At 32.8% G+C, this 14203-nt stretch overlaps 1 protein-coding gene across 1 annotated transcript in view; it reads right to left on the reverse strand.

Moving 5' to 3' along the window:
• Positions 1-5017: 5017 nt before the first annotated feature.
• The window catches only part of LOC141315381 (histone deacetylase 4-like), a gene marked incomplete at its 5' end in the record, with an annotated part of 37747 nt that continues 28561 nt past the window's right edge, over positions 5018-14203 (reverse strand). Inside the window, 4 exons of the mRNA XM_073832709.1 lie at positions 5018-5035; positions 5104-5178; positions 7267-7460; positions 13828-14038. Of these exons, the coding sequence (XP_073688810.1) occupies positions 5018-5035; positions 5104-5178; positions 7267-7460; positions 13828-14038 (498 nt within the window). The remainder of the gene's footprint in view (positions 5036-5103; positions 5179-7266; positions 7461-13827; positions 14039-14203) is intronic.

The following is a 14203-nucleotide window of genomic DNA, read 5'->3' on the forward strand; positions in this document are numbered from 1 at the left end:
TGAGCAAAAAATAAATTTCACACATTTTTCACACATTTACAGAAGACACCCACTAAAATGTCATTCAGTGTAACAATCTTTTCAGCCATATTTACAACAAAAATCAATTTATGACATTAAAAGATACATCAATACATACCTTTTTAAATTATTATTATTATATAAAATAAAAATGCATGAAAAAATCATGATCTGATGTTTTTGACATTGTGGACATTGTTAGTACTTTGAAAAGTAGCTAACTATTTCAAAGCATGAGCCAACTGACCCCATTTATTTATTAATACACATTTTTTAAAACATTAAATATGTTTTACTAAGAAATTACATCACTTAATGGAAGTAAGACAGGTTGCATGACTTAAACAAAACAGGACTTTACGAGAAAGAAACTTAAGAAGACATCTGCAACACAGAGATCTTGTGTCAAAAAATACAGACTCAAAGCTACAGTTGCATTAAATCATATTCTTGGAACAACAGGAACAAAAAGAAACCGTCTTCTTGGCTCAAGTTCATGCTGTGACAGCTGTGTCTAACCCTATCACCGTGGAAATGACAGCTCTAGCCCCGCCCTCACACACACACACACACACACACACTTGAAAAACACAGCCCCCTGGCAATGTGCCGAGGGAACATAATTGACGTCAGAGCGCTCTGCAATTGCCTCATTCCAAACAAGCTTTTCTTTTTTTCATATTCTCATCTTTGTTTTCCCCCTTGTCCTCACCGCAGCTTCATCTCTCCCTTCAGATTAGTGAACATGTCGAATGTTCATGCCAGGTACATGAACATCCGTCAAATTAATCAGTCAAAGCCAAAATGACAGGTATGATCTGAAACGTGATACCGGAGATCATCTGAAAGCTGAAAAACTTTCCAAAAACGTCAATCACCTGGGTCTTTGTGTCATAAAAGTTCAATAATTAGACCTAAAACATCTTCAGCTGTTCACAAAGTTAGACTTTGTCGGCGTCAGTAGCTCAGCACACAAACTTTTTCAGCTGGGGGTTGGGTCATGAATATTAATTAGGTTATTTGAATTCTGTCATCATTTACCCACCCACATATCAGTCCATTGGTAAGCAAAGGCCGTCAAGCTCCAGAAACAGACAAAAAGAAAAAAAGCCATAAAAGTAGTCTTGAGTACTATATTTTGGGATTTCTGAAGCCAAACATATAATTTAAGACAGCTCTTAAATTACCCTCATGTCGTTCCAACCTGTAAGACCTGTAAATTCATCTTCGGAACACAAATTAAGACATTTTTGATGAAATCCGAGAGCTTTCTGACCAGAAACGTAGTAGGGATATTGTTAAAATAGTCCATGTGACATCAGTAATGTTATGAAGCTACGAGAACACTTTTTGTACGCAAAGAAAATGGTACGCAAAAGTACCGTTTCTGTCTATGCAGGGTCAGAAAGCTCTCGGATTTCATCAAAAAATATGTGCTTCGAACTAATTTGTGTTCTGAAGATGAACAAAGGTCTCACAGGGTTTGGAATGACATGATGGTGAGTAATTAATGATAGAATGATGCAAATGACGCCAAATATTTCTGGTTCTCATGTCTAATTGTGACATGTTAATTTGAATATATGCATACTTAAATTGCACAAATGAGGAATCAAAACTACAATGTTGGGAAGTTTTTTACTTAATGCAAGTACAACAGGTTGTAAATGTTGGCTTTAACAGAACAGAACTGAGAAAATGTCAAAAACAGATTTTGTGTTGCACAGAAGAAACTTTAAATATAGCTGCAAGCAGCGATTACCGGGGTTCGAGCACTTTAAGGCATTTAAGCACATTTGAAAAAAGACATTACTTAGCAAGCCTGTTACCACCTAAATCAAGTATTTAAAAAAAGCATTTTTGGCAAATCCAGGTAATTTACCATAAAAAATATTGTTTTTTAACAGTTATGGCTATTATAGTGCCAGCTGTGGTCCAATCTCCTTAAAACTTTACATGCTTGCTTAGAATCAGATGTGCTCACCAGGTTTCATGAAGTTTTAAGTTTTCCTTTAGGCTTTATAGGACTTTGAGTAAATTTGGACAGGCCCCCAAATAAATGACCCCATTATAGCCTCCCAAAGGGTGAATTAAATTTTTTTTTTTTATAATTATTGTCCTAGAGAGTGCAAAGAATTGTACTGGAGTGTTTCTTTTCCAGATTAAGCAAAAAAACTAGGACTAGTTTGCAAAAGCATACATCTTCTCAATCATCTAACAAACGGTTTGATTGACAGCGATGGTTGTAGAGGCAAAGCTGTCTGGAATAAGGAGTTTTATTGCATGATACAAATATTTTGCTTGTATGTGCGAAAAACCACCCCTTCAAAAATGCGACATTGCCCCCCCCAGTGGCCAATTTCTTTCAAATTTCCCTCAGACCTTTGGGGGCGAGTCAAACAGGCCCAACGAGTTTCGCTCTGATCGGCATCCGTTAACCTTGTCTAACAGGTGGTCTAAATTCGTCGGCCAACTGCGGCCATGTATTTTGAGATAAGCAACTGTTCTTATAAACACTTGTGGCACTTTGGACAAAGACTGTGCACACCAATTTTCATGTTTATAGGACAAATGGTTGCACAGTTATAGTCATTTTTATGTTTTTTGCCTCTAAGTGCCCAAGCTATTTTTTTCTTGTGACCTTAGATTGAGCTCTTGCATAAGTGTTCTGAGTTTGGCCAAGATATCTCATAATTGGATAATTATTGATATTCACTACCTGAGAATCTTTCTGCACTGGTTCGGTTCCAATCGGGCGAAAAAACTAGGACTAGTTCGCAAAAGTACCCAGAAATTTTGCCACGGTTGTAGTGACAGTTTAGGAGTTTTGAGCGATTTCATACTTTTCACCGCTGTAGCGGCCCCGTCAGGCTGATTGAGGCGAGACTTGGGCATGTTGTAGGTGGCTTGAGTACCACCATTCCTCCAAGTTTCAAGTCTCTAAGACTTACGGTTTGGTCTGCACGATCAGTTTTATGTGGATATTGCTGATCCGTGACTATTTTAACAATTGCAGTAGGGTTTCAGCGCTTCCCCTAATGAAAAGGGATAGTTTATTAGGGGTAGCGCTGTGAAAGCCACCAAGTGCCCAAGCTCCGCAATTTTTTTCTTGTGACCTCAGATTGAGCTCTTACGTCAGTGTTCTGAGTTATAGGCATTTTAGTAAAAGTGGCCCTGTCTCTTTTGAACATTTTCAACGGTGAGTCGAAAGTTCAGCATTTTTGTTAATTATTGTTATTCACCCCCAGAGAATCTTCCTGCACTGGTTTGGTTCTGATCGGACGAAAAACCTAGGATTAGTTCACAAATGTACCCAAAAATTTTGTCACAGTTGGAGTAGTGGTTTAAGAGTTATTAGCGATTTCATACTTTTGATCGCTGTAGCGCTTCCGTCAGGCCGATTGGGGCGAGCTTTGGTCAAGTTGTAGGTGGCCTGAGTACTACCATCCCTCCAAGTTTCAAGTCTCTACAACTTACGGTTTGGTCTGCACGATCAGTTTTATGTGGAGATTGCTGATCCATGACTATTTTAACAATTGCAGTAGGGTTTCAGCGCTACCCCTAATGAAAAGGGATAGTTTATTAGGGGTAGCGCTGTGAAAGCCACCAAGTGCCCAAGCTCTGCAATTTTTTTCTTGTGACCTCAGATTGAGCTCTTACGTCAGTGTTCTGAGTTATAGGCATTTTAGTAAAAGTGGCCCTGTCTCTTTTGAACATTTTCAACGGTGAGTCGAAAGTTCAGCATTTTTGTTAATTATTGTTATTCACCCCCAGAGAATCTTCCTGCACTGGTTTGGTTCTGATCGGACGAAAAACCTAGGATTAGTTCACAAATGTACCCAACAATTTTGTCACAGTTGGAGTAGTGGTTTAAGAGTTATTAGCGATTTCATACTTTTGATCGCTGTAGCGCCTCCGTCAGGCCGATTGGGGTGAGCTTTGGTCAAGTTGTAGGTGGCCTGAGTACTACCATCCCTCCAAGTTTCAAGTCTCTACAACTTACGGTTTGGTCTGCACGATCAGTTTTATGTGGAGATTGCTGATCCATGACTATTTTAACAATTGCAGTAGGGTTTCAGCGCTACCCCTAATGAAAAGGGATAGTTTATTAGGGGTAGCGCTGTGAAAGCCACCAAGTGCCCAAGCTCTGCAATTTTTTTCTTGTGACCTCAGATTGAGCTCTTACGTCAGTGTTCTGAGTTATAGGCATTTTAGTAAAAGTGGCCCTGTCTCTTTTGAACATTTTCAACGGTGAGTCGAAAGTTCAGCATTTTTGTTAATTATTGTTATTCACCCCCAGAGAATCTTCCTGCACTGGTTTGGTTCTGATCGGACGAAAAACCTAGGATTAGTTCACAAATGTACCCAACAATTTTGTCACAGTTGGAGTAGTGGTTTAAGAGTTATTAGCGATTTCATACTTTTGATCGCTGTAGCGCCTCCGTCAGGCCGATTGGGGTGAGCTTTGGTCAAGTTGTAGGTGGCCTGAGTACTACCATCCCTCCAAGTTTCAAGTCTCTACAACTTACGGTTTGGTCTGCACAATCAGTTTTATGTGGAGATCACGGATTCGTGACCATTCTAACAATTACAATAGGGTTTCAGCGCTACCCCTAAGGAAAAAAGATAGTTCTAAAATTATAATTTATTTACCAACCACTTCTTCCAAAGTTCTAAGAATTTCTATTAGTTGTTGAGCACAAAAGAAGATATTTTGAAGAATACTGGCAACCCAAGAGCTGAAGGTAGCCATTGACTTTTATAGTATAGAAAAAAATGTGTTCTTAAAAAGGTCTTCTTTCATGTTTAACAGAAGAAAGAAAAGAACAGGTTTGGAACAAGTGACAGAATTGATTTTCATTTTTGTGTGAACACGTTTCACCATGTTTAAATCCATTTTGTGGATTTTTCCTAGATAAATTGTAGGAAAAATCACAAATTAAGTCCACAGATATGCAGAAAAACACATGCGCTGATTCACAACATATGTCTTCTCTTATCCCCCTCGTGAACTCTAAAAACACAGGAATGGAGTCATATCCAAACAGCGTAAATGCTTGGGAAGCATTAAATTCCTCTGACATCTGCTGAGCAGAGGCAGTATTCCCGGAAGCCCAGAGTGTAGCGCTGAGGTGATCCACACCCAGTGAGCTCATCCTGACATGTTTGTGTGCAGGCATGGATTAACCCCATAACTAATCTATAATGCACAATTGCGGTGGTGAGTGGGTGGGTGGGGGGGGGGGGGGAGCACAGGCATTAGAAACAAACCAAAACCCTATAGGATAATGGCCCAACACTAGAAATCTCCACAGACCTCACCACACAATCCATGAGCAAACACAAAGAGGAATAAAATGGGGCGGTGATGGAGCACAGCAAGTATTTTTCTCATTCATTTTCTCCATTGGGATTTGCAATTCTTCAATGAAACGTTCATGAAGCAAATCAACTAGCTCCCAGATGAATTAAAAACGTCATTCTGAAGCACAAAAAGTATACAGTATGAAAAAATGTATGTAAAAATACAGACAAGGCATATACAGTGCAGTTGAGGTCAAAAGTTTACATACACTTAGCAGAATCTGCAAAATGTTAATTATTTTACCAAAATAAGAGGGATCATACAAAATTAAATTATATATTGTAATGCATTATGCAATGTTATCTATATTTTATATTGAATTATTTATATTAAAAAAAGTGTATTTTTATACATTATATAGATGTATAAGTAATTTAGCAAAATATAATTAAATTATGATTTTTATATGTACTATGTTTTATATATCTTATATACAATTAATGAATATTAGTTTTATATATGCAGTATATGTATATCTATGTTTATATCGACTGTATTAACATTTTTTATACATGTTTAACAAATTTTGTAGAATTTTATTTTATGTAATCATTAAACCATTTTATATTTTTATAATGCATTATGTGATGTTATCTAAATTTTAAATTGATGTTTAAAAAAAATCTCAAATTATTTGTTTTTATATATTATATGTTTTAGTAATTTTATAAAATATACAATTCAAATAAATGTATATTTTACATGTATTATATAATGTTATCTATATTTTATACAAAATTAATGAAAATTAGTTTTATACGGATTTTTATACGTTTAACTCATTTTGTAGAATTTTATTTTATGTAACCATGTAAAACTATGATATATTATAATTCATTACGTAATGTTATTTATATTTTATAATGAATTATTAATATATTATATAATATATTAATAACAGACTTCTTTTTGATTAAAAAATGCAGTAAAACATTATTATTATTAAATATCATTACAATTCAAAATATTTTTTTCTATTTGATTATATTTTATATGTAATTTAGTATATTCCTGATGCTAAATATGAATTTTCAGCATCATTACTCCAGCCTTCAGTGTCACATGATGCCTCAGAAATCATTTTAATATGCTGATTTATTATTATTATTATTATTATTGTCATTATTAATAATAATAATAATAATAATAATAATAATAGTAATAATAATGTTGTAAAATTTTAATTGCATTAATAATTCAATTTAAAATATAGATAACATCACATAATGCATTATAATATAGTTATAATATAATGATTACATCAAATAAAATTCTACAAAATTAAAAATTTGAATACATAGTAAAAATGTAAAAACTATATATCAATATAAACATATATAGATATAGATATTTTGCATAGATAAAACTAATATTCATTGTTTTTATATAAGATATAGATAACATTAATACATATACAATATTATATTATATCATAATTTCATTTAATTATATTCTATTAAATTAATAAAACATCTATATAATGTATAAAAAATATTTTAGATTTTTTTTTAAATATCAATAATTCAATAATTCAATATAAAATATGGATAACATTTTTAATAAAAAAAAAAAAAAAATGTAAAGGGGAAAAAATGGTCAAGAAAACTTTCTTTCTTAATCTCTAAAACTTAGAAATATATAAATACATTCTATTAAAGTGAGAAATGGAACCAGCAGATAAATTAGTTTCTGCTGAACCCTGTTTAATTGTGATTCTATCCAAAGATTCAGTCTGGGTTTGCTCGAGACTGCAGCCTCACAAACACACACATTAATGCACACAAACAAGCAAAGTGTTTCCGGTCAGACCATATAAGGAAGGCACATCCTGCTGGTTGCCATGGTGATTAAGGGAGCTAAAGACAGACAGAGTGCTTTACCTTGCTGATGTGAAGCTGCTGCTGTTGGAACTGTTGCTTGTGTTTTTCCAGGAACTGCTGGTGTTGCTGTTGAACCACCAGCTGCTGCAGCGCCTGGGCGTTCTGGGGCAGGGGGGCCGACTGCGTGCGTCCGAGGGGCCGGTGCTGCCGGAGCTTGTGGATGGGATGGGACTGCAGGGACACGCCCCCCAGGCCTGGGGACACAACACATGGGCTTTGGGTTACACAGCAGATTCTAGTTAGCACTCAGCCCCCAACTAATTAACACCTCGCCTGCTTTGGCTCTCGGGGGGTTAAGTTTCCTGAACACACGGCTGAAGATAGAAGCGCATCTCTGCCTCGGTGTTAGACGGCATGCCCACGGATCGCTCGTGAAGTGTCTAATGCACAATGTACATGAAACTGACAAGATCCTTCTCAAAAAGCAACAGAGTGTGAGTGAATGGAACAGAGCGCTGATCTTGAGATTTGTTTTTAAAAGCTTAACTATTTTTAAAGTTCATATGCTGTCCTAAATATGTAACTAATGGTGCATAATGTCAAAGAAACACAAAAGATGTGGCCAAAAGATGGCCAAAGATATTCATGTTCATTTAATGCACACACACAAGAAATATAAAATATAAATAACATATGGTGCAAAATGTCAAAGAAACAGGAAAAGAATATTCATATGTTCATTTGACGCACACGCACAATTATAAAATATAAATAACATTATATAAAGATGTATAATATATAATAGTTTTAAATCAAATTCTACAAAATTTGTGAAACATGTGTAAAATTATGCTAAAATATAGTAAAAAAAAAACCTGTATATATTGATATAAACATCATATATAAGTATAAATATAAACTGCATATATAAAATAAAACTATTATTCAGTAATGTTATTTAAAATATAGATAACATTAATTAATTCATACATTACATATTCTATAAAATTACTAAAACATGTATAATGTATAAAAAGACATACTTTTAGATTATTTTAAATATTAATAATTAAATTTAAAAAATATATAACATCACACAATGCACTATAATATATAATAGTTTTATATGATTACATAAAATAAAATTCTACAAAATTAATATTAATAAACATAACTATATAATACATATATAAAACTAAAACAAAACTAATATTCATTAATTTTATATAAAACACAGATAAAATTATATAATACATATCAAATATAAATTGTATTAAATATTCTATAAATGTACTAAAATAAATATTAATTAATTAATTATTTAATTTAAAATCTAGATAATAATATATAATGCATTATAATATATAATAGTTTTATTAATATTTAATATTTATAATTAATATTTATTAACTTTATATAAAATATAGATATAAAATTGTATTCTATAAAATTCTGAACGTATGTAATGTATACAAATACATAATTTTAGATTTTTTAAATATTAATTCAATATAAAATAGAGATAACATTACATAATGTATTACATACAATAAAATTCTACAAAATTAGTCAAACACTAAAAAATTGTTGAAATATAGTAAAAATAATAAAAAGTATATATCAATATAAACTGCATAAATAAAATAAACCTACTATTCCTTAATTTTATATAAAAATATTTTATATATTTCATAGAATTATATTTTTTAAAATAACTAAAATATGTATATAATGTATAAAAATACATTAGTTTAATTTTTTTTAAATTATAGAATTAAAACAAAATTCTACAAAGTAATTTAAACATATATAAAAATGTTAATATATATAAAAATATAATAACTGTATATAAAAATATAAACATAATATATTAATATAAATCAATAAATAAATAAAATATAGATAACAATATAAAATGTATAAAAATAATACATAAATTATTGTATTTTTCTAAAGTTATAGAATTATATAACATTACTTTCTAATAATTCAATTTCTATAATTAATTTACATATAAATAAAATTATTCAATTAAATAATTTAAATGATAACTATATAATACAAATAATATATTCATTTTATATAATTATATAAAATAAAACTCTATAAAATTATTAAAACGTATATAAAAATATTTTAATATACAATGTACGTGTATACAATACAAATATAAAAATTATGTAACTTCTAATTGCTGGTCACTGTTCATGCAGATCATATGAACACTGAAAACAGCACAGCTATGTAGCAATTTGTCTTGGACAACAATCAATTATACTGTGCAGCATAATTATACAAAAATAAGTAAACAATTGACCAATCAAAATCCAGCAGAGAGCAGTATTATAAAGAGCACACAGTAATCCAATATGTGACTATTATGAATTGAAACAATCAACTACACTGAATGATAGATTGCCAGAAGAAATGCTACCGTATTCAGTGAGAAAACATTATTTTGCATTATTGTGCCACTCTGCTCCAGACAGACTCTCCATCACTGTTCCTCCCAGGGATTTGACACTTCCTGTTTGTACAGTCGTGGCCAAATGTTTTGAGAATTACTTAAATATTGGAAATTGGAAAAGTTGCTGCTTAAGTTTTTATAATAGCAATTTGCATATACTCCAGAATGTTATGAAGAGTGATCAGATGAATTGCATAGTCCTTCTTTGCCATGAAAATTAACTTAATCCTGAAAAAACTTTCCACTGCATTTCATTGCTGTCATTAAAGGACCTGCTGAGATCATTTCAGTAATCGTCTTGTTAACTCAGGTGAGAATGTTGACGATCACAAGGCTGGAGATCATTATGTCAGGCTGATTGGGTTAGAATAGCAGACTTGACATGTTAAAAGGAGGGTGATGCTTGAAATCATTGTTCTTCCATTGTTAACCATGGTGACCTGCAAAGAAACGCGTGCAGCCATCATTGCGTTGCATAAAAATGGCTTCACAGGCAAGGATATTGTGGCTACTAAGATTGCACCTAAATCAACAATTTATAGGATCATCAAGAACTTCAAGGAGAGAGGTTCAATTCTTGTTAAGAAGGCTTCAAGGCGTCCAAGAAAGTCCAGCAAGCGGCAGGATCGTCTCCTTAAGAGGATTCAGCTGCGGGATCGGAGTGCCACCAGTGCAGAGCTTGCTCAGGAATGGCAGCAGGCAGGTGTGAGCGCATCTGAACGCACAGTGAGGCCAAGACTTTTGGAAGATGGCCTGGTGTCAAGAAGGGCAGCAAAGAAGCCACTTCTCTCCAAAAAAAACAAACATCAGGGACAGATTGATCTTCTGCAAAAAGTATGGCGAATGGACTGCTGAGAACTGGGGCAAAGTCATATTCTCCGATGAAGCCTCTTTCCGATTGTTTGGGGCATCTGGAAAAAGGCTTGTCTGGAGGAGAAAAGGTGAGCGCTACCATCAGTCCTGTGTCATGCCAACAGTAAAGCATCCTGAGACCATTCATGTGTGAGGTTGCTTCTCATCCAAGGGAGTGGGCTCACTCACAATTTTGCCCAAAAACACAGCCATGAATAAAGAATGGTACCAAAACACCCTCCAACAATCCAACAACAGTTTGGTGAAGAACAATGCATTTTCCAGCACGATGGACCACCGTGACATAAGGCAAAAGTGATAACTAAGTGGCTCGGGAAACAAAACGTTGAAATTTTGGGTCCATGGCCTGGAAACTCCCCAGATCTTAATCCCATTGAGAACTTGTGGTCAATCCTCAAGAGGCGGGTGGACAAACAAAAACCCACTAATTCTGACAAACTCCAAGAAGTGATTAAGAAAGAATGGGTTGCTATCAGTCAGGATTTGGCCCAGAAGTTGATTAAGAGCATGCCCAGTCGAATTGCAGAGGTCCTGAAAAAGAAGGGCCAACACTGCAAATACTGACTCTTTGCATAAATGTCATGTAATTGTCGATAAAAGCCTTTGAAACGTATAAAGTGCTTGTAATTATATTTCAGTACATCACAGAAACAACTGAAACAAAGATCTAAAAGCAGTTTAGCAGCAAACTTTGTGAAAACTAATATTTGTGTCATTCTCAAAACTTTTGGCCACGACTGTACACTTCCTGTGCGCTGGATTCGCTAGTCTCCCTGACAACAGTGGGCTGAGAAGAGAGAAGAGAGAAGAGGTTTCCTCTTTACCGTGATGGTCTATGATGGCACAAATCATTAGTCAGAATTGACTGCGCCAGCGAGGCGTCTCTCTCTCTCTCTCAACCTCAGGATAAGTATTGACCTCTTCTTATTGGCAGCCTCTCTCTCCCGTCTCTCGTGAAGCCGTTCCTGGCACATCATGAGGCTAATTAACACCGCCTATGACTAATTTGATTAAAATGAGCCTTCTTTAGTGCGTATCGGAGGAAATTGAATCCAATTTATAAAGGGCGCTGCATAACCTATGCCGGACTAATTACAGCCAATAAATGCATGACATCCGCGGGGGGGAACGGAGCGCGACGCATTATGATCCTGCGAGGCCCCGGGGCACTTGGCTGTTCGGAGACCCCCCTTTGAAGCAATTTCGAGATGTAATGTGCAAATAATAGGGAATTATGTCACAAATATGAGAAATATTTGTGTATTATGAGAATTAACAAACCGTGTGAATAATACATCCAAGCAGTACAACAGTTGCAAAGATTAGACGTGAATTATAGAAATGAAAAGGGAGCGGCGGGGTAAAGTGCGTCAGATGCTGCAGGGTAAACTGTGCCTAATTTTCTTCTATTGAAAGAAAATGAAGAATTTTCTGTACTGATTTTGCAAAATCAGACAGGAGAGCTGCATATTTCATATTTCCCTATAAACTAAAACAACAGCTAAAATGTAGTGTAATTACTGTATATTTACGTTGCATTTATATGTATGCTTTTAGCAGATTTAGTTTTAATTTAATATTAAATGCCAGGATTAAAGATATCTTAAAAATGTTAATAATAATAAAATTAAACATTAAAACATAACAGTACATTATTATATAGTATTTTAATATAATATAGTATAATTTAATGTATAAATAATATATAAAAACAATTTAATATTATATAAGAAAAAATATATAAATTAAAATGATCATACATACATAAAAATTTATATTAAACTGTATAAAGCAACATAAAAAAATTTATTATTATAAAATAAAATAAAATTTACTAATAATACATTTTTTTGCATATTTGCAAGTACTTAATTTAATTATAATGCAATAAAAATCAAGGTATTTTTGATATTTTATTTTAAAGAAATCTATTTTTTAATATTGATCACTATGGAATGTGTTATGAATAAATGTCAGTTAAAACTCATAAAATAATAATGCATTATAATATACTATTTTTAATATAATATAGTATAATTTAATGTGTGTGTGTATACACACACACACACACACACACACACACACACACACACACACACACACACACACACACACACACACACACACACATTTTGAATAATAAACTCTATAACGTAAAATTAAATTTACTAGTTACAAAATAAAACTAAATTCACTAGTTTTTAAAAATAGTGCATTTTTGTATTTTAATAATATAATATAATATAACATAATATAATGTAAGTATTTCATTTAATAATAATACAAATTGTTTTCATTAATGATTTAACTTCACAACTTCACAATAAAAAAGGCACAGTAAAAAATACTACATAAAATAATAATTTCTAAATAGAATAATCAATCATTTTAAATAAGATTCACTATGGAATGTGTTATGAAATACATTTAAATAGAAAATTTTAAATGAATACATAGTTACATATACATTCATACAGAAAAATAAATATAAACAATGAAATAAAGAAATGTATATAAATAAAAATAAAAAACAAATAAATACATAAAATAATAAAATAAATATTAGATAAAGAAATATAATAAAATCAAGAAATATACAAAGAAATATTACAAAATAAAATTAACTTCACTAGTTATAAAAATAGTAAATTTTTGTATTTTAATAATATAATATAAAATTTGAAATTTTAAACAAAATAATATATTTCTTAAAAACATTGTTCACTATTGAAGATACAGATAAACAAAAATAAACAATTAAATAATAAATAAATATATATAAATAAAAATACATATAAAGAAATGTATATAAATAAAAAAAATACAAATAAATGCATAAAAATATTTTAAATAAATAATAGATAAAGAAAAGACATACAGAAATAAAGAAATATATTAAAAATAAATATATTATTAATACAAATAAATAGTATTACAAAATAAAATAATATTTACTACTTATAAAAATGCTTCTATATTTTAATAATATCATATAATATAATAAAGAAGTATTTTTGGTATTTTATTCTAAAGAAAATTGTTCTCGTTAGTGACACAGCTCACCCCTTATGTGTTACAAGACATGATTATTTATTTATTTTTTTACATTTAATTTCTTAATATAAAATCTAATTCAAGTATAATTGTAATACTGTATGTCATAGACAATCTCTTCTCACTTCCCGTTATAAAACTTCAACAAAAACACCACCGCCCGCCCCATCTCTCCAGGTTAAGGAGTCCTAGTAACATCAACATTGCTTATTATGACTGCCACTGACCTGCAACCAGGGAGTTCTGTGCGGCCGACTGCTCCAGAAGCACCATATGCTGCAGGAGAGTGTTGTGTGCCGAGCCGCCCTCCCGCTCTAAGGTGGAGGCGGCCAGGTACGAAGGCAGGTGGGCTCCTGGCATGAACGGAGTGGTTATGGGTATTCCTGGCTGCAAGCCTGGCACCGCCATTCTGTCACCGTCCTGCTGGCCGGATGCCACCTATGTGAATAGAAAACGAAATTCGAAAAGAATCCAGGGCAAAATAGAGAGGACATTCCCCCTGTAAATTATGTCTCGCTTGCGTCAGTCGAGCCGCGGTCAGTTATTGTCTCTCAAAAGGCTCTTTTTGCAACGCCACTGGTGCTGAAAGCCACATGTGGCCCC

Source organism: Garra rufa, unplaced genomic scaffold (assembly GCF_049309525.1).
Source record: "Garra rufa unplaced genomic scaffold, GarRuf1.0 hap1_unplaced_027, whole genome shotgun sequence".
Taxonomy (NCBI): Eukaryota; Metazoa; Chordata; class Actinopteri; order Cypriniformes; family Cyprinidae; genus Garra; species Garra rufa.